Source organism: Populus euphratica, unplaced genomic scaffold, assembly GCF_000495115.2.
Source record: "Populus euphratica unplaced genomic scaffold, PopEup_1.0 scaffold16.1, whole genome shotgun sequence".
Classification (NCBI taxonomy): domain Eukaryota; kingdom Viridiplantae; phylum Streptophyta; class Magnoliopsida; order Malpighiales; family Salicaceae; genus Populus; species Populus euphratica.
Window position 1 is genome coordinate 1,003,967 of NW_011499882.1, and position 20,761 is coordinate 1,024,727.

The window sequence follows — 20,761 nt, forward strand, 5'->3', positions numbered from 1 at the left end:
GAATCAATTTAAATCTCAATAAAATTTCTTAATTTACTAGATTAATTGATAATTACGATAATTATTAATGAAAATAATTAATTGTAGTCAATTTAAATCTTCTTGTAAGTTAATTAAGAAATATGATAATTATCATTAGAAATAATTAGTTGTAGTTAATTTAAAATTCAATAGGATTTCCTTGCTCGTCAAATTAAGTTTCATTAAGAATTATGATAATCATTAATGAAAATGATTAGTTGTAATCAATTTAATTATTCTTAACCAATAATTATCAATGAAAATGATTACTTGTAGTTCATTTAAAATTCAATAGCATTCCCTAAGTTAAATGCAGTCAATTTAATTTTTAATAAGATTCCTTAACTTAGTAGGTTAATTAATAATTATAAAAATAAAAATTAGAAATAAAATAACATTAGTAAATCAGCTCTTTCGATAACTAAAATTTTTGGAAATTTTCTGATAAAAAACCAAATAAAAAATAGATAAATATTAAAAATAAACATATATATATATATATATATATATATATATGTCATGATAAAAACCAGTTGAACTCCAAGACAATCCGTCAACTATAAATGAGGGAATTTTTTATTAAATATAGATGTCATGATAAAAATAGGTAAAAAGACACGTTATATGTGAAACTGGGCGAAGGCTAGTTGCAGTCAACTAGATAAATGATACAACATCGGTTGCTTACTGAATCAGGTGAAATTATTATCCCTATTACTTAGAGCTCAAAAGCCATTGACATGCATCATATGTTAGGATCTAATTCAGAAAATCGTTTGTGCGAGGACTAAAGTCATAATTATCTTAGCTTTACGGGATTGATGTGAGATTTACCATTTTGGCTACTCAAGTCTCTCCCACACTCGTTCAGCCAATTTGGTACCCCTGGTGAATAGAGAAACGCAGTAATGGAGCTCGAAAAGCCTCTGGTCTTGGATTTTTAGGTAAACCCATTTCTGTATTCTCTCTCTTCATCGTAAAGTTTGATTCTTTTCTCAAGTTTGGTACCTCTTATTCCTCAAGTTCTGGTTTTTATGCTTATGCAATGAATTCTACTACGTGGGTTCTTTCCCTTTTCTAGTTTGATTCTTTTTTGTTATGCTGTCTTTAAAATCTTCTTCTGTGGTTGTTTTTTTAGAAAACGGTGGAAGGAGAAAAGAAATTTTGATTCAGCAATTTTTCCTTCAAGTCATAGCTACTGAATAGAATGATTGGGATTAGTTTAGTAATTGCCATATAGATGCTGTAATTGCTTGTTGCTTATTGTTTGTGTTTGTGTTTTTTTTTTTTGTGATTTCTTTTTGTGTTTATGCGCCAGATTCCATTTAAACTAAAATTAGATCTGTGGTTTAGAATTTTATTGGGATATGGTGCTTAGAATTTTGCTATCAAATTGGAGCAGGATTTTATGAGCACAGTGTCTAGGTCTTAGTGACAGAACCACTCTTCTACAAAACAAATTCCATCAATATTGATTATGAGACTATTTAACGTTTGGACATAATTGGTTTTGAAAAGTAAATCCACCAAGACATTTTTGTTCTCTGTTGACATTCTCAGCATGAACGAAGCCCCATATTTTCAAATAGATTAACCGAGAATGAGGAATCTCTTGAAAATCCTTAACTTAATGCGAAATAATCATTTATGATCACATCACATACTTGAAACCACCTCCTTCAAACCCATCTTCAAGCTTTTGTATTCTGCAGCAATGAGGAATCTCTTGAAAATCCTTAACTTAATGCGAAATAATCATTTATGATCACATCACATACTTGAAAGCACCTCCTTCAAACCCATCTTCAAGCTTTTGTATTCTGCAGCATGGACGACTTTAAGATTAGAATCATCACCTACTTAAGACTTTCAATTCAATCTTGATAGTAAGTCAATTCTTACTTAGTCCATTTAGTGGATATGACATCATAAGGACCCGAATCCTGTTTTCAATTTTTCCCTAGTTTTGATCCAACAAGACATTTTTTCCCCTCGTAAGGCCTTAAAAGTTTTTATGTTCCCACTTTTTTCCTCAACAAAGAGGGTAAGGAATGACTGCACCTCTCTATTTTTGCATGTGTTTGTTTGTTTTCCTTTGCTGGAAAGATCTCATGCATTTCAAGGCCTCACTGGCAAACTGTTTTACTTTCCAGGATATGTATTCTGATTGACAATTCAACAGCATACTATATAATGGCACAGTATGTGAGTTTGATCACAACGTGCCCCCTCAAATTGGGGTTTGCTCCTCAGAGAAGAGTTTCCAGTATAAAATATGGAACTTCTGTTTTCAGATCCTCAACCCGCCGCCTCAGGATCCGAGCTGTGCAAGAGAATGAAGGGCCTCGAAGGCTAATTGATATCATCAGAACCATTCCCGAGCTCTCGAGGAACTATTTTCGTAGGCCATCAAGGAGGGCTCTCTTTGGGGGAATTTCCTTGTTAGGTGGCTTTTATGTGGCACAAACAATTTCTCTGTCATTTGGAGCATTAGGAGTAAATGATGTGATCGCTGCTGTGGTATGTGTTTTATTAACGGAGTATGTGACCAGGTTTTATTACAGCCGGCCGAAGGTAACCTTCCCCATTGCTCTTCTCAACAATTTCAAGATGGGATTCACTTATGGCCTCTTCATTGATGCTTTCAAGCTTGCTAGTTAATTATGCTGACGAAACCATTTGAGTCACTCGTCTTTTTGAGACATTTTGGTTCTGTAAAGCTTACTTTCGAGTTACAATAGTTGTTAATTATGCTTTTAAGCTTGATTTATTATTTACTTTTCAGAACGCAGACACCCACTTTTTTGTTTCGTAAATATGTAATTCATATGCGTTAATGGTGTGGTTCGTCCCTGCATTCTTTCTTTACGTCCTTGTATTCTTTCTTTTGTAGTTTAAAGGTCCTTCTACTAATTTTGTCTTAATATCATACGTGTATGATTAGCAGTGTTCATGCATATAGTTGGCTCGGATTTGAATCATAAGTGTATCTAACCTCATTTGTTTATATTTTACAATTATAAATTTAATTTATTTATTTTCTTTTTAGACTTGAGAGTGTTAGATATATGGTATGTAATTTTAAACTTATCTTAAAGCATGAAGTTTAAACGATGACTTATTAAGGCATGAATTTTTTTGCCTTATATTTTATAGTAAATTATAATTTAATCCTTGATTATTTTTCAATTAAATCCATGCATATCATACCTTAAACTTGATCAAAATTAATCAAGCAATTTAAATTAGTTAATGAACTAGATAAGAGTTGAGCGAAGTTAAGTAGGTCTGTCTGTTTAAAAGTTGTAACATTTGTTTTGCATAATATTATATGTTATTTAATTGTATTGGTAAGAACAATTGATGGAAGGATCCATAAAAATTAATAGAGACTTTTAAAAGATAAAAGAGAGGGTGCATAGATGTCTCCCACCATTAATTGTGTGTATGTGTTGTGCCGCGGTTGACTGCATAAACAAATGGATTATAACCCTAATTCACACCAAATAAATTAACCTTAGGAGTTTTACCTAAACAAACATATTTAAAAAATTATTAATAATATGGAAAAGGTATTATACATGTCTTTTTTATTATGGGAATAGTAAATTGATGATTTTTTTTTTTTACATTAAACTGCTTTTTAAAGAGTAAAAATGTTTTCTTTCTTAATTCATTTGTCATTTTAAGATTGTTCAGAGACATCTAAGTCTATTTATTATTATTTTGTAGAGAAATATTACTGCCCTTATACACCAAAAAAAAAAAACTAGGTCATGAGTATTGTAGAGAAATATTACTGCCCTTATACACAAAAAAAAAACTAGGTCTAGGGTGTTTTTTGGTATTTTATATTTTTTTCCTATGATGTAATGATTTTCTTCTCTTTAGAATCAAATTTTTAAAAGCTTAACTAAAAGGGCTTGTTATTAATTCACAATGATTTTTTTATAATAATTTTTTGGCTATAGAAGAAATGTGGTATTTTCATAAATTATATAAAAAATAAAAGTTATTAATTCATGCATTACATGCACGAATATGTTAGACACTTTATTGTCTTTAAGTGGTGTATGAGATTAATGTCAATGGTTGAAATTATTATTCTATCATATCATTCAATTCGTCTTGGTCTCCCTTTCCTCTCTTTATGACGCGTGTGATTGATAGATCCAAACTAATAGATCCACGTTGCTGTTGTTCTTTTCTTTTTTCTTTCCTCCTGAAAATCCATATCCAACCCTTCAAATTTGCAGATCAGCCCTTCAAGTTATTTGTTGTTTTGATTTCATTCCTCCTTTATTTTATTTTTATTTGTTTTATTTTAATGAGTTTCTCAAATTTGATTATGTTTTCAATTTTATTATCTTTTAATTTTTTAGCTATTACATTCGGTCCTTATTTTTTTTATTTAAAATTGTTTTTGAATCTGACTTCACCTTCTTGATTTTTTCTTCTTTTATAGTTGATGCTAAAAATTTTATCATTGTTTTTTTTTGGGTTTGGTAAGTATTTTAATTTGGAGATTCTTTTCAAATTTTATTCTTTAATATTAAATTGATTGAAAATTATATTTTTTAATTATTAGATATGTAATTTCATGAGCTATAAATTTAAAATATTAACTTAAGTTTAAAATATTTATCTGAATCAATTATTATGGATTGATACAAAAACTTTGCTGTTTTTTCCTACAATACTTTTTATACTTGACCTTTTTCAATTTTTGTAGATTAGCCATTTTTTGATTGTTTGAGGTTAATATTATTCTAGCCATTTTTTGATTGTTTGAGGTTAATACTATTTGTTTTTTTTTTTTTGCAAATTTAAATAATCAAAATCTGTTTAAAAGCAAAACAATACTAGGATTATTTTTCTTATATAAAAAAAGAATTCACTCTTAAAGCTTGACTTCAACGACTTAATCATGATCTTAAAGGAAATTCTGTCTTTTACTTAATATTGATAGTAATTGAAAAAATAATTTTTTAATTTCATCATTTGATGTTAAATTGGTTGAGAAATAAACTTAATGAATGGTTTTTTCCTATTTTATATAAGGTTATGTCTATAAAAATAAAATAAAAAAAACATATTTGCACACATATGTGTTGATTTTATTTGATATAAATTTTTTAATATTAAATTTTTGACAAGGTCCTCTTTATATTTTTAATACCAAATTATGAACTCAAAGAATTTCTCAACTTGCAAATAGCAATCATAAATGCCCATCCCATTATACTTAACTTCACAACTCATTATAATATTCCATATAACAAAATTTTAAAACTAATTAGTTCTCAACAAGCATCAATTTCTTAAGAAAATAGATAGTTTAATCTAGCATACAACAAAATTATATGTTAACTTAATAAGGACAATATCTATAATTACATTGTCTACAAAAGATAATTTAAATATTTAAATTCTTTAAATATTTAAATTCTTCAACACAAAAAGGTTACATAATAATAAAATATTAATTCCTCCAAATACATAATTAATTTAATAAAAGACTTTTATCTAGACTTTTATCTATGCATCTCATTTTGAGCTCGAGAGTGCGAGGTATTTAGCAAAATATTTGTATGATATATATACATTAAGTAAGATTCATTGCATTAAATTCAATTCATTAATTAAATTAACACTTCACAGTAAATAAACAAAAAAAAATTATTTAATTCATACTCAATAATACTTTAATTGTATCATTTAATGAAGCAACTTATCATCAATATGTTCACGTCAATACCAATCCTTAACTAAGTATCATTTTTATTAATTAAGAAATAACATTCTTAGCTAGTTTATTAGTCAATAAATAACATTTGATTCGCTCATTAAACATGATATTATTTTCTTTGACAAAAAAAAAATCTTTTGACATGTCCATTCAAGAGAGCATTATTTTTATTAATTAAGAAATAATCTTTTGACATGCTCATTCAACATGGTATTATTTTCAGTAACTAAGAAATAATCTTTCATCACGCCGATTCAAAAGGATATTATTTGTGTCCTTTTTATTTCACAAGTTTACACTAAAATTACAATTAAAAGAAATTCCTTATAGAATTATTGAAATAAACTATAAATTATTTTAAGGTGTTGAAAACTTACCTTATGCTTGTGCGCTTGTCTAGTTCTTTGCTGCTGGTTTAACTTTATAGACTCACTTATATTACCAAGATTAATGAATCACTAATTGTCCATTCACCATAAGAATTAATTTTTTTTTCATATAAAATTTTCAATTTAAAATTAATATAACTCAATATGATTCTTGTATTTTTTTATTTGATATTCTACCACATGCTTAACTGAATTTCTTATTTGTCAGGAGATACAATTTTTTATTGATTATTATTATTATTATTATCATCATCATCATCATCATCATAGAACACATTAATTAATGCTAAATAAATATGTTTACCTCGTTGTCTAGTTCTTTGCTGCTGGTTTAACTTCATAGACTCACTTATATTACCAACATTAATGAATCAATAATTGTTTATTCACCATAAGAATTAATTTTTTTTATATGAAATTTTCAATTTAAAATTAATATAACTCAATATGATTCTTGTATTTTTTTATTTGATATTCTACCACATGCTTAACTGAATTTCTTATTTGTCAGGAGATACAATTTTTTATTGATTATTATTATTATTATTATCATCATCATCATCATCATCATAGAACACATTAATTAATGCTAAATAAATATGTTTACCTCGTTGTCAAGGACAAAGCTCAACCCTCTCTTTTTTGGTAATCTTGGTTGAAATCAATGGAAAGGGTATGGAAGGATCTCACCCTCTCTTATATGCTAATCTTGGTTGAAATTAATGGAAAGGGTATGGAAGGATTTCTTTCTCTCACTTTAAATTTTTTTATTTTTACTCTCCATTTACATTTATACACATGCTATTTAGCATAATTTTAGTTAGTTATATAATTTTTTAAATTTCTTTCCCATTTCTTCCCCTTGGCCAAAAGTGACCACTAACAGGAAGGAGTTTGTTTCTTTCCTTTTTATAAAAAAAATTAATCAATTACCTAATCTTAACACATGCTTATAATCATCAACAAGTCATAAATTTCATCATTACATAATTTACAAAATAAATCTCTAATTTTAAATAATATAAATAATTGCATTTCCTCACCAAAACATTAAATTATAACACTTAATTACATGTAATATGTCCATTATTTCAATGGAAGAATGTTTCAAGGAGGAATGCAGGAAAACCCTAAGTAATCTTCTCCTTCTCCTTAAACCCTAGCTTTTGATTTTTTTTTTTCATTTCAAAATAACTCTATAATTCCTTAATCACCCCTTTTGATCCCTAAATATATCTCAACTTCTCTAATTACACTTAATTTCTCTATTTTTGGAATGAATTTAGAAATAATTTGAAAGAAATATTAAACCCCCTCCTCAGCTTTAAAACCAGCTGCAAAGAGAAGAAAAGTAGCTATTTATATAGCCTAATTTTTTAATTTTATACATTGATCCCATTTAGTTTAGTTTTTTTTCCCAATTTGTCCCTTATCATTTTCTTCTCAATTAATTAATGTCTTACAACTTTTTTTTAATTTAATTTCATCCTTCTCATACATTTATCTATTATTTTTTTATCCCCATCCATTTTTATCCCCGAATTAAAAATAAAGATATCCTCTTTTTATTGTTGGATGGGTTAGATTATAACGGAGTTTTTATAATCATAATCTTGAATATCTATTTCATTTCATGGTTTATAAAAAAAACTATGAGCATCTATTTTTTATTATATTTTTAAGTAAAAGTTGTTTTGAAAAAAAATAATTATTAAATCTATTTGAATGCATAGATCAAGTTATAAAAGGTAATTGAGATCATCCAATGTATCATTATCTCAATATTTTAAAAAAAATTAATCTTGATTTTTTTATAAACTAAATTATATTTTTATTAATTATCTAAATTATTTTTAAATTCATGAAATCAACTAATTCACGTCAAATTAGCTCTACTATAATTTAATTAGAAACTGACACCATACAGGTTTTCAAGTAAAATTGTTTTCAAGATTTATCCGCATATCCGAGTTTAATCACATTACTAAAAATTCCCTGATGCTTTTAATATATTTTTTTATGTTTGAAAAAAATAAATATAGCCTAAAATGTAGCCGGCCAATGAGCTAGTATTTACCATGTGTATGTATGTACAGTTACATGGTTTCCTCCACATTTAACAAATGAATCTTCATATCCATCTTTAATCATAGTTCTAGTACTTGGATTGGGATTTTATTTTAAAAAATAGTCTAAGTTATTTAATCATAGTTATTGAAGCGTATTGTTAACTTGGTTTTATAATTTTTATTTAAAATAATATATTTTTTAATTTTTTAATTTTAACTCATTCAAGCTTGATTTGAATTGAGTTTAATTAAGTTAATTGATCAATTACATATCTATTCAAATTTAGTTAGATCAATACTCGATATTATTTTTTATTTTAAAAATATATAAATTTATTTTAAAATTGTGAGAATGTTATAAAAAATATTTACTTTCTATTTATATTTTTATTCCTCTCCCGTTTATATTTATCTCTGCTGTGCTCCGTGATACCATACTTTTATTTCAAAGATTGGGATATTCTAAGTTCTAGCATGGGTATTCCTAAATCAAAATTAAATCCTTTTCAAATCGGATTTGCTGTCATGTGCTGCAATGTATTCTATCAGTCTCATTCCTACCACTCGATGACAACACACCATACGTCATCAAACACGTGTCAATTCCCCAATACAACAGGAAACAGATCCGTTACGATAAATACTCTCATTGAAAGGATAATATGGTAAATTCCACATCATCGTGAACTTCACGCTTCCTTCAGTCTTCAAAATAAAAAAAAAGAATCCCCAAATCAAAATCTCTCACAAGAACTCCAGAATTAGGGTTTCTAATTAAACCCTAAATTCCCTACGAATTCGAACAATTGAGTTAGGTTTTTTCATGATCAGGTTCAATTCGAAGATTTCGGTTCGAAAAATCCAATCTTGAATCAATGGATTTGGACTATAACGGAGGCAACACCACCAACACAAACAAGCGAGTTTTTCACAGATTAGGAGGCGGGAAATCAGTGAACGACACGTCAAATCAGCATAACCATCAGCATCAGCAGAACCAGAAGGTCTGTTACCACTGGAGAGCTGGAAAGTGCAATAGATTCCCATGTCCGTTTCTCCACCGTGAACTTCCAGCACCGCTGCCGCATGCGTCTGTGAACGGGGGAGGAGGAGCGAAGAGAGGGTTTGCGGGAAATGATTCGTCCTCGTTTTCAGGAAGGAGGGGTGGTAGTAGTAATTATAGTAATAGTTGGGGGCGATTTGGAAATAAAGGTGATGTTAGAGGGGTGAAAAGGGTAAGTGTGGAGAAAGTGTGTAATTTTTGGATACAAGAGAATTGTAGTTTTGGTGATAAGTGTAGGTATTTGCATTCTTGGAGTTTAGGTGATGGGTTTTCTTTGTTGACTCAACTTGAAGGGCATCAAAAGGTTGAGTTTGTTTTTTTGTGAGGGTTTTGGAAATCTGTTTTTGTGGGTTTTGGATTTGGTGATTGATTTTGTGCTTTTTGATGTGTGCAGGTGATTAGTGGGATTGCATTACCATCTGGGTCTGATAAGCTGTATACAGGGAGTAAAGATGAGACTGTTAGAGTTTGGGATTGCCAGTCTGGACAGGTTGGAGTTTTACTTGTTTTTCAGTTTGAATTTGGTTAATTTTTTCAGTAGACATGAAGGTTATGATTGTAATTGAATTTTAATGATGTGCTTTTGATTGGAGTGCTGGTGTTTCAAATTGATGTTTCTAATGTTTGTATTGGATCAATTATCCAATTTCTGTTAAAGCTAAGACTATGATTATATTGAGATATTTAAAAGCAAGATACCAGCTGGGAGTTGCTTCAAGTTTCACCATTTTCCTTTTTATAGTATGTAAAAAATTATTATTTTTTATGGAAAATATTACCTTTATCAACTGTTTTTTTTTTTTTGCTCATCTAAATGTTTAGTGAAAAACTTGCTATATGAATGTTGTTTGCCTCTGTTGTTTTGGCAGTGTATGGGTGTGATTAATCTTGGTGGTGAGGTTGGTTGCTTGATTAGTGAAGGTCCTTGGATTTTTGTTGGCCTTCCAAATGTTGTCAAGGTTAGGCAAGCTTCTCTCATTGTTCTTGCCTTCCATTTTATGACTCTAAACCTAATTTATAACAATGTTCAGAACAAAGTTACCTCCATGGGAATGGCTCTAACACAATTCTTTTGCAGGCGTGGAACACACAAACTAACACTGACCTAAGTCTTAATGGGCCTATTGGACAAGTGTATGCTCTGGTTGTGGGCAATGATTTGTTATTTGCTGGTACGCAGGTAATCTTCTTCTTTCATGGTCATGGATTATCCTTAAAGTTCTATTTTTTCTCATGCTCTCACCATGTACTGTCCGCCATTATTTTTAATGTTGGAAAGTATCTTTTTCATCCTGTTAGAGATTTTGTTTGCATTATACATACTCTCACATAGTTATGCCTAGACTAATATTGTATGGGTGGGTGTTTGTGCATGCTAGATTGTTTGGAATTGAATTGAGAAATAACTTTGACCACTGAATTTTCTTTGGTGTAGGATGGGTCAATATTGGTATGGAAATTCAATGCAGCTACCTACAACTTTGAACCAGCTGTATCACTAAAGGATCACAAAATGGCCGTTGTTTCTTTAGTTGTCGGAGCTAATAGACTCTACTCTGGCTCCATGGACCATTCTATAAAAGTAAGTTGGTTTGGTGCCATGTGGAATTTTATCTTTTGTTTTAATGCAGGACCTCCAGTGGTTGTTAGAACTTAGTATAGTAGGTTTGATTCTCCCATGTACTTTTCTTCTGCCTTTTCTTTTAACAATTACTTCATCATGCACTTTTTCTTAGGTCTGGAACCTTGAAACTTTGCAATGTATACAGACGCTGACAGATCATACTTCAGTAGTCATGTCACTACTATGCTGGGAACAGTTTCTTCTATCATGCTCGTTGGACCAAACAATAAAGGTTTGCGTATATTAATATTATGCATCTCGTTTCCCCTTTTACTGGGATAAGGTTATTTAGTTGTTCTCTCAATATTTTTTGTTTCAGGTGTGGGCTGCTACAGAAAGTGGAAACTTAGAAGTAACATTCACTCACAATGAAGAACATGTAGGTTATGGAGTTCCACTTGTTTATTTTTCAATGAATTTCAGTATGTGGATATCAATAGAATATTGATGTAAAAATGACTTGGTGAGCATGTTGATGAATTTGATCTGAGTCCCTGGTGTCTGTTTCTGGGCATCCAGTCATTCAAGATGTTACTAGAAACATGACCTTCATTCATGACCATGATAGCCTTTTATATTTGGGATGTTGTCTTATTGTTGCATGTGGTCTTCTAATTGTTAGGGGCACTGCTCTGAATCTGACATTTAGAGGCTTTTTTAGGGCTGTGTTTTTGTGGATTTCTGCTGGAATTTGAGAATGTGGGCAGGATAGGATTCTTGGAGCCACACCTAGAGGATAGAAAAACCTGAGTTTTGGTTCTTAGGAGTCATACCTAAGGGAAATTGAGTCACACAATCGACAGCAAATTGTTGGAATTTTATTCATCAACCGTCTTTAAATATCAAATACTACATAACATTTATATAGAGATACTGGTACTCGTAGTCCCACATGGACTAATTAATCTATAGAAGAAATCTATTTAGAATAAAAAAACCCTTACTTTAGGACCGGTAGAATACTAAATTGAAATTAACCTTTTTTCACATTTTCCAGCAAATCTGAAATTACAGAAATACCATTGTCCATACGAGGTCATCAATCTTGCTTCTTTTGTTCTGTAAGACTCTGTATTACTTAGATCTCAATAAAGTTCTGTGCCTGAACCATTGGTTGTTTGTTTGTATAGTGTAGCTTTGTGAGGTCTCACAAGGAAGGTTCAATAATGGCCTGGATTTATTAGAGTATTTATAAATTGTCACATTGATAGTATTTATGAATTATATAAGCACGTCACTCTTGGGTTCTGATGAATGGATGTTGATTGCAGAAACATCAAAACCTTTATGTTCATGATAAGATGGTCATGCCATGAAAAGATCTTTTTTATCCTTCTAATAGTGATTCAGTTCTTTTCAAATCATATTCATGGACAAGAGGATAGTTCATTGACTTAACTACCTACCTTCTGCAGGGCCTGCTTACCCTTTGTGGGATGCATGATCCGGAAGGCAAGCCAGTCTTGCTATGCTCCAGTAATGACAATTCAGTCCACCTCTATGATTTACCATCGTGAGTTTTCAGCAATTGCCTTTTCTTTTTGTTAATCCTAGTTTTGTGTGTCGACTTTTATTTTGTTTCTTTGCATATTCCTTTTGTTCAGACTTGCGGTTCTTAATTTTAATGCCTTTTACCATGTTCAGTTTCTCAGAAAAGGGCAAAATGTTTGCCAAACAAGAGATTCGTGCCATTCAAACTGGTCCTGGGGGCCTATTTTTCACTGGCGATGGCACTGGTCAAGTGAGAGTGTGGAATTCTGTCGCTGTACCAACTGCCACAACTTGATGACCACTTCTACTTTTTATGTGTCATCATGCATTTTTCCTTCTCAATAATTTAATTGTAACCTTTTCTTTTACGGGGTTCTCATGTGATGTAAGTTTGCGGGAGGAATAAATTAAGAAGAGATTGCTAGTTTTGGGTTCCTTCTGTTATAGAGTGCCATAGTTACAGAAAGAAGAAACACGTTGCTGATATCCAAGTCATACTGAAGCTCATAGCATTGGCGGTGTTTTGATCATTGTATGTCAATTGAGTTCCAAAATAATTTGGAAAGAGTTCCTTATCTTTTGCAACTTTCTCTGCAATGTCTTCAGGAATGTAGAATAGGAGTTACTGATGATCAAATTTTCAGTCGCAACCCTCTCTGCAGCACTCACAGATACTGTACATATTTGTATATCTTTACCTGGTGGTTTCTTTTAACTTTGGGTGTTATTTTTCCTAGTGTGAGATTTGGTTGGGCAGTTATGGTCAAAAGTTGGTGCTTGGGGGAGCTAAATAGCAGCATAAGATGATTCAAAAGGTGATTCCTTTGTATGGTATGTGATGAAAGCTGACAGGAGCATGCGTGTCCCGTGTGTAATTGTTCTTGCTTCTTTGTAGCGGGGTGGATTGTAAATTGATGTGGAAAATTCAGGGCAGGAACGCTCATTGATGAACTTTCAATGAATTACTTGTTCTCTGTTTCCGTAGCGTTCAAACAGTTTTCTCAGCCTGTAACAAATCTGGACAGATTAAACCACTGTGAACACTGGTTTCGAGGGGTCTTCGACTTACTTACGGGAGAATCCAAACCAGTGAGTTATCTGGGGTCCTGTGTCGATCCAGGACAGATCTGCGAAAAGAAATAATTATTGACTGGAGAGATTCACTAGCAGGCAATATAGGCTTACCACGCTGATCAGACTCAAACAATCGGTGACAGGAGAAATTTCTCGACTCTAAGGCTGGTCATTTGCACGTTATATTAAAAATAACACATCAGAATTTAGAACGCAATGAAGTTTTCCTGCTGCAGTTTCTTTTTTAAGTTCTAGAGAGCATGCATTGTTGTTAAAAGTGAAGCAGCATCCTCATCAATATTTCAATAAGTTCAACAGAACAGAAAAAGGATGAAAAAACTACGTTCTTTAGGAAGTGCTGAGCGCTTAGCCTTCACGAGGGATCCATACAGACAATCCCTGACTAACTCCTTTGCAGATTCGGATATTTCACCCCAAGGATACGGTTGAAACCACAGATCCTCTTCCCTTAATGCATCAGCTATCCTAGACCAAGTCCTAGCCCAAAATAGTGGCTCCCCTAGCTGGAAACAGAACGCAGAGATTAACTCCTGTGCTCCAAATATCATCAGCCTGATACAGACCCCGGTTAATGCCTCGGGAGCTATTAAAAAAAGGTCTACCTACAGTCCCACACAAATATCATCAGCCTGATACAGACCCCGGTTAATGCCTCGGGAGCTATTAAAAAAAGGTCTACCTACAGTCCCACACAAACTCTGACCTGTTTGGACAGAAAGGAGTAGACAATTAACAGCACGCGCTTTAGAGAAAACATTTGAAAATTGCACTGTTACTCAAAGGATTCATGGCTACCGTTAAATGGCCGCCTTGAGTGCTCTGTACAGATGCTGCTTCATAGTTGCTTCAATGATTCAGGACTGCTGTTACTGGTCTTGGCATTGCTGTACCAATTCTGTATTCCTCAAATCAAACCAAAAACGATCATTCAGAATCCCGACTTGCAACTCTGATCTGCTTTTTTGATTTTTTTACTATTAATATTGGAAGCTTCTGTTTTGCTTCGAAACTTCAACCAAGAAGCTATCTTTAAGTAAAATATCTTGATCTTATGATGATCACCAAACACCAATTGCTGAAAGGTGACAGGGATGCTTACCCTAATGGGCACGACTAAGATTTTTCTTCAAATATAATTACTTTTGTACCTTCTGTACTAGTACTCGAACACAACAGCCTGGAGTACTTAGCCGTGCACCACCACAGTTGTGCAACTCATGCCATGGTTCTTGTTTCCGTAGCAGTTACACCACAGCTAAAAGATAAGGAAAAGGAGAAATTTGCTGCTATACAGGACATTCCTCCAGCAACAAATCAAATGAAACAGCAAGCGAAAAGATTGGAAATGCAGAGAGCAGTCGCCCTAGATGATAATGGAAAAACATCGTCGACAATTTCAATCGTCTCTCCTCTCGTCAGAGAAATTCTCATAATTTACAGCTACATGTAAAACCTTATAAATGTACCAAACAGACATTACAAGAAATAAGAGCAAATGTACAGATGGCATCACGTCATTATTTAGAAAAGTTCACTAATTATATAAGCCCCTTACAAGATTCTTTTTGCATATTTTCCCATCGCTCTCTTTCCTTCTTTATATTTTTTTTTAGTATTCTCATAGGATAAGTTCTCAGCTGATTTTACAGATTAAACATGACCTTGATGGCAGTACTGCCGCTAGCACTGGTCTCAAAAGCTTCCTCAACCTCCTTCTGGGAGAATCCAAACCTGTGAGTTATCAGGGGTTTTACGTCGATTTTACCACTACTCAAAAACTCAATGCATAGTGGCCATGTGTTCTTGTAGCGGAAGACACCGATGACATCAACCTCCCTGAAATAGCAAAGAGCCAAAGCACATGAAATTCTCAATAAATGTGAACAGTGATATATGAGGCACCCCTATAGTATTGACACTCGGAGTTCATTTGTAAATTCTTAGTGAGATATTCTCATCTTGCTTTCCTTTTCTGCACCAAGAGCTTTCATTTATCCACCGTATAACAATTCCACTCCATGACCATAGCCTTAACCGAAAGACTAGAAGAAAAGGAAGTACTATCAATTACCTTGCAGCAGCTGGAGTTAGAGGGACAGTCATCTCATTGTGACCCATCCCTACAAGGCAAACTTTTCCTCCTGGCCTAGTGGCACTCAGGGCTGTTGACATGGTTTTGTTAAAGCCTGCACAATCAAAAGTGACATCCACTCCAGTCCCCATAGCTTGATGTATCAATACCACTTCTTGATCTACATCCTGTAAAATTTTGATCAGAAGAGAATGTTTTTGGTAGTTCGAGAATAAAATGGAAATGAAAGGGGTACAACTTTGATTTGGGTTGTTTCAGGTTGTCTTTAAAGCAGAAAAAACCCCAGGCTGGATACATCTGTTATCGAATTACCAATCCATTTACCATCTGGATCGATTCATGAAGATTTTAGGCTGTTGGGTTATTCTATAGTTCTTTCTATGCTAACAAGAGACAAACTTGTCATAATTCTTAATAATATGTGAATGAGGTTAAGATTCTACTGCGTAATGAGAAAAACTTGAAATATATGCACAAGAAACCTGAAGATTTGTTGAAACTTTAACAATTTCATCAGCACCAAGATCCTTGGCGACAGATAAACGATAGCCGTCCACATCCACAATGACAATTCTGGGTGCTCCAAAAGCACGAGCTGCTAGCAGCGTAACAAGTCCTATGGGTCCAGCTCCCATGACCAACACATTTGTTTCTGGACCAATATTAGCTCGACGGCAAGCATGAACTCCAACACTTAAAGGCTCACACATTGCCCCTTCCTCCAAGCTGACATTATCTGGCAGTTTAAAACACAGGTCTGCAGGATGCACCACCTGTTGACAAGAATGAAAGAATCGTCAACGCTATCTCTATTTCCCCGGTAAATCCATCTGCACCCCATTCATTTCTTCAAACAACGTAAAAAATATGCAATTCCAGAGACTCAACCACTGGCAACAGGAGTCGTTCAAACCTATCATTGACGCATTACTATGGAAATGACAGGTTACAGAAACTTTCCAAGAGGCTCAATGATACGAGACTTGTGAATTATTCAATGTTCTTACGGTACACATTAAACTGCATGACTGTTACATTAACCTCCAGACATGGATGTCCAGCTAATAACATGATGTTATATATTTCCATTATATGTTCATAGAATAGAAAGTTAAAACCGGCCAAGTACATCGATGCTTTAAGCATACAAAGATCCCTTGTGCAAGCAAGGCCATACTTATGCATGATTACACTACCGTAGTTCTTATCATTGGATCACACAGACTTAAAGTGTGAAATGCAACATATTTGTTACCTGATTGGCAAGAGACCCGTGAACCGGTGGAGTTGCAAAGAACTTCATATCAGGGCATAGATTGTATCGACCTTCTTTGCAAAGGTTGCATCGCCAGCAACTAATCCCAGGTTCCAATGCCACACGATCTCCAGGCACAAGACTCTTAATCTCACTTCCAACCTCCTCTATGATCCCAGCACACTCATGCCCAATGACCATTGGCTCTTTCACTACAAAATGTGCACACTTCATGGTCTGAAAAGGATGACCGAAAAATATACTTGTCAGACACCAACATCGAAACCCCGGTAATTGGTATAAATAATTTTCATTTTACTTCATTTTCACCTCGAACTAAACTCATTAATTCCCCATTTGCTTGCACGGAAACAACGGACTAACTTATTAATGTGCACCGTGATTATTACTTGAATACAGAACCTAGACTTTACGAATTCGATTATGTGCATGAATGCCTCAAATACTGATTTTTGGTTCATTTTTTACATAATCCCAGCTACCCATCAAGAGTCGACTGAAATAGCCAATGAGTAGATAATATACAGAACACAAATCACAATAATCAATGGCATGGATAGCATAGGCAATTGATGAGAAGTTGAGCCATACCTTAAGATAGTGAACATCACTTCCACAGATACCAACAGCTTTCATTCTTACTCTAACATCATGGGGTCCTAAAAATGACGGAATACAAACAGACCAATCACACAGTAAATCAAATTAAGCAAAGGGCACTCAATAGAAATTTATATATATTGATTTGTCAATAAACAATATCATATTCAGACAACATCATGAACAAGAATATTGGATAATACTTGGTACTGCAAGATGATGCAGAAAGAGAGAGATTGTGAGTACCAAGACAAGGGAGCTTGAAAGGCTGAATCTTGAGAGTATTGACACCAAGAAGCCAAGCGGCCATGTTCTCCTCTTCTCCATCTTTGGTTTCCCCATGTGACATCCCTCCTTTGCCCATGTTTGCTATATCCTCTTTGAACGCCGACACACACAGACTGTAAGTCAGAAGCTTTAGGGTGTGAGATCAACAAGCACTAAGAGTCTGTATTCACAAGGCCATGAAAGATGTAAATATAAAGAAAGGAAAAAAAGAAACGAAAAGATATGATGACTAGGAGAGATAAGGGTTGGACAACAAGCACCTTAATTGATTCTGTCGGTCATATTCTGCTTATTTATTTTCTTATCACCTTTGGCATCCATATCTCATTGTCCATATCCATTCCATTACTGTCGGCTATTGATTTTATCCTGATTTTTTAAATATATCTTTATTCTATTTAACCATGCAAGGAACCTAATGCATTTTCAACATCAAGTTTGCTTCTTTCATTTGCCACTTGAGACTTTGGTGCCATTGCCACAGTATAAGGACATGAAGCTTAGAGGTTACAAACAAAAGTTAAAGATCGATCGCTTTCAGTAAAAGCCAAAGCAGATGCAGCAGATAAGGGCTGGTAGGTCATTAGCATTTCTCAGTCGAATAAATAATGGACTTTTCAGTAAAAGACAATGAACAATACAGGGCTGGAAGGAAGCAACACTAGCTTACTAGTACAAAATGAAAATGGAGGTTTTTGGATTAGATAAGATTCTCTTCTATACAAAAGGATGCCATTTTCGATCATCTTCTCAAGGAAGAAGATACAATTAAGAATCCCATTTGATAAAAAACAGTGAAGAACAGAAAGAAAGCGAGAGATGGCACATGGTGGTGGTGCTGCTGCTGATGTTATGGCATGCAAACAAGAAGAGGAAGAAGTAGAGAACAAGGCTGCTTGGCTTCTTGGGATCAAAACCCTTAAGATTCAGCCTTACCATCTTCCTCCTCTTGGTAAGGTCTAGTCTCCTTTTAGATCATAAAATTCTGAGTCAAAAACATTATAATTGCTTCTCATTTAACTTAATTTCAATCTTCTATTAGAAATTGTTAAAGAAACTGAATGTTTAATATATATAATGATGTAATTTTATAGGTCCTCTTGATGTTAAAGTAAGGATCAAAGCACTTGGTATATGTGGAAGTGATGTTCATCATTTCAAGGTGAAAATCCAGTCTTAAACCTCATATCAGTACCCCAGCAACATATAATATGATAGAATCCCTGACTACTAATGTTATCAATCGAGTCCCTCCTTTTTTCGTTTTTTTTTTTTTTTAAATCATGGAATCTAGCAATATCTTTAGACACAAAATAGTGCAGAGTACATCCTGTTTCCAAAACCAGTGGCTATGATCTGCCAGATCAATTTCTAATTGATTTAACAGTAATTGATAAAATTCGTTGTTGAGAGACTCAATTGGTAAACTATATATAGTTGGGGGACTGATATTAGGTCTGTCCTTAGTTCTTGCCTTTTTAACAATGTAATCCTGCTGTATTGGCTCTTGTTAGCTACTGATCATGTCCTAAATGCTATACGTGAATACTGTTTTCATGATCACAAGACAATGAGATGTGCAAGCTTTGTTGTCAAGAAGCCAATGGTTATAGGACATGAATGTGCTGGGATCATAGAAGAAGTTGGGAGTGAAGTGAAGTCTCTAGCTGTTGGTGATCGAGTAGCATTGGAACCTGGAATCAGTTGCCGAAGATGCAACCTTTGCAAAGAAGGTCGCTACAATTTATGTCCAGAGATGAAGTTCTTTGGTTCTCCACCAACCAATGGATCTCTAGCTAACAAGGTGATCAAATTGTTGTTGAAGGAGTTTTATGCAACACATGTCATTGTTGTCTTGAGGCACTACTGGTGATAAGAAACATGAATTTTGTTTTATGATACCAGGTAGTGCATCCTGCGAATCTTTGTTTCAAACTACCTGGCAATGTGAGCTTGGAGGAAGGAGCTATGTGTGAGCCCCTCAGTGTTGGTGTCCATGCCTGTCGCCGTGCACAAATTGGTCCTGAGACAAATGTATTGATCATGGGAGCAGGACCAATAGGCCTCATCACTTTGCTTGCTTCTCGTGCATTTGGCGCCCCTAGAGTGGTGATTGTTGACGTTGATGATCGCCGTTTATCCATTGCAAAGAATCTTGGTGCAGATGAGATCATTCATGTCTCAACAAATATTCAGGTTATAAATTCTGAACAGTCAGGAATTTGAGAAATTGTGTTATGGTCTAATGCGCAAGTGATTTTACAGGATGTAGATGAAGAGGTAATAAAGATACAAAATGCTATGGGTTCAGGAATTGATGTGAGCTTTGATTGTGTTGGATACAACAAAACCATGACTACAGCCCTGAATGCCACTCAATCAGGTGGTAAAGTTTGCCTTATTGGTTTGGCCCTGACTGAGATGACTGTCCCTCTTACCCCATCAGCTGCAAGGTAAGCAATCTCTTATTGCCAAACAAGACATTAAATTTGTATGTCCTGATGATAGGAGGGTGTTTTTGTTGTAGGGAGGTGGATGTTATTGGCATATTCCGGTACAGGAACACATGGCCGCTCTGTATTGAATTCTTGAAAACCGGCAAGATTGATGTTAAGCCTTTGATAACTCACAGATTTAGGTTCTCACAAGAGGAGGTAGAACAAGCCTTTGAGACTAGTGCTGGTGGTGGCAATGCCATTAAGGTCATGTTTAACCTGTAAGGATTATAGCTAGGGTATCCATTTGTATAGCCAGTAAGGAAGCACATATTCTAAGCTTTCTCTATTGGATTTTTTATCCATTTGCAGAAAGCTAATCTAAGTATGTGTAAGCTAATAAATAAGGCACTGGAAAATCTGCTCTCCTTTTCCTCTTTAGGTTGTCTTGATTGATTATTCCTGATGAGCCACAAGGTCATGTGTGGAAAGGATGGGGGTTGCCACATAAAATTGTAGATTAGTCACTCTTAGATGACAGCAGTGAATCAGAGACTGTAATCGAGTCT

General features: G+C 33.7%; 4 protein-coding genes across 5 annotated transcripts; 3 read left to right on the forward strand and 1 right to left on the reverse strand.

The window, feature by feature from the left end:
* Positions 1 to 858: 858 nt before the first annotated feature.
* Positions 859 to 2,791, forward strand: NPQ6 (YCF20-like protein (DUF565)). The gene is made up of 2 exons (XM_011031743.1): positions 859 to 965; positions 2,175 to 2,791. Exon 2 carries the CDS (start codon positions 2,215 to 2,217, stop codon positions 2,680 to 2,682), a length of 468 nt encoding a protein of 155 aa, XP_011030045.1. The 5' UTR covers positions 859 to 965; positions 2,175 to 2,214; the 3' UTR covers positions 2,683 to 2,791.
* LOC105129612 (zinc finger CCCH domain-containing protein 48) lies at positions 2,762 to 13,121 on the forward strand. Of its 2 annotated transcripts, XM_011031742.1 has the most exons (10): positions 2,762 to 2,842; positions 9,059 to 9,595; positions 9,686 to 9,781; positions 10,161 to 10,250; positions 10,370 to 10,471; positions 10,727 to 10,873; positions 11,028 to 11,147; positions 11,235 to 11,294; positions 12,331 to 12,428; positions 12,560 to 13,075. In XM_011031742.1, the coding sequence occupies exons 2-10, from the start codon at positions 9,104 to 9,106 to the stop codon at positions 12,699 to 12,701; spliced, it is 1,347 nt and encodes a 448-aa protein (XP_011030044.1). In that variant the 5' UTR covers positions 2,762 to 2,842; positions 9,059 to 9,103; the 3' UTR covers positions 12,702 to 13,075. The 2 variants fall into 2 exon arrangements, with proteins under 2 accessions (XP_011030044.1, XP_011030043.1); XM_011031741.1 differs by lacking the exon at positions 2,762 to 2,842 and having other exon boundaries at positions 8,887 to 9,595; positions 12,560 to 13,121.
* Positions 13,122 to 14,869: 1,748 nt separating this feature from the next.
* Positions 14,870 to 18,012, reverse strand: LOC105129614 (GroES-like zinc-binding alcohol dehydrogenase family protein). Its single transcript, XM_011031744.1, has 6 exons — positions 17,716 to 18,012; positions 17,461 to 17,528; positions 16,849 to 17,085; positions 16,076 to 16,366; positions 15,573 to 15,760; positions 14,870 to 15,337 (listed from the first exon to the last, which is right to left on the reverse strand). Exons 1-6 carry the CDS (start codon positions 17,831 to 17,833, stop codon positions 15,145 to 15,147), a joined length of 1,095 nt encoding a protein of 364 aa, XP_011030046.1. The 5' UTR covers positions 17,834 to 18,012; the 3' UTR covers positions 14,870 to 15,144.
* A 217-nt stretch (positions 18,013 to 18,229) lies between these two features.
* On the forward strand, positions 18,230 to 20,628 carry LOC105129615 (L-idonate 5-dehydrogenase-like). Its single transcript, XM_011031745.1, has 6 exons — positions 18,230 to 18,709; positions 18,852 to 18,919; positions 19,325 to 19,561; positions 19,663 to 19,953; positions 20,023 to 20,210; positions 20,285 to 20,628. The coding sequence occupies exons 1-6, from the start codon at positions 18,577 to 18,579 to the stop codon at positions 20,475 to 20,477; spliced, it is 1,110 nt and encodes a 369-aa protein (XP_011030047.1). The 5' UTR covers positions 18,230 to 18,576; the 3' UTR covers positions 20,478 to 20,628.
* The last annotated feature ends 133 nt before the right edge of the window (positions 20,629 to 20,761 follow it).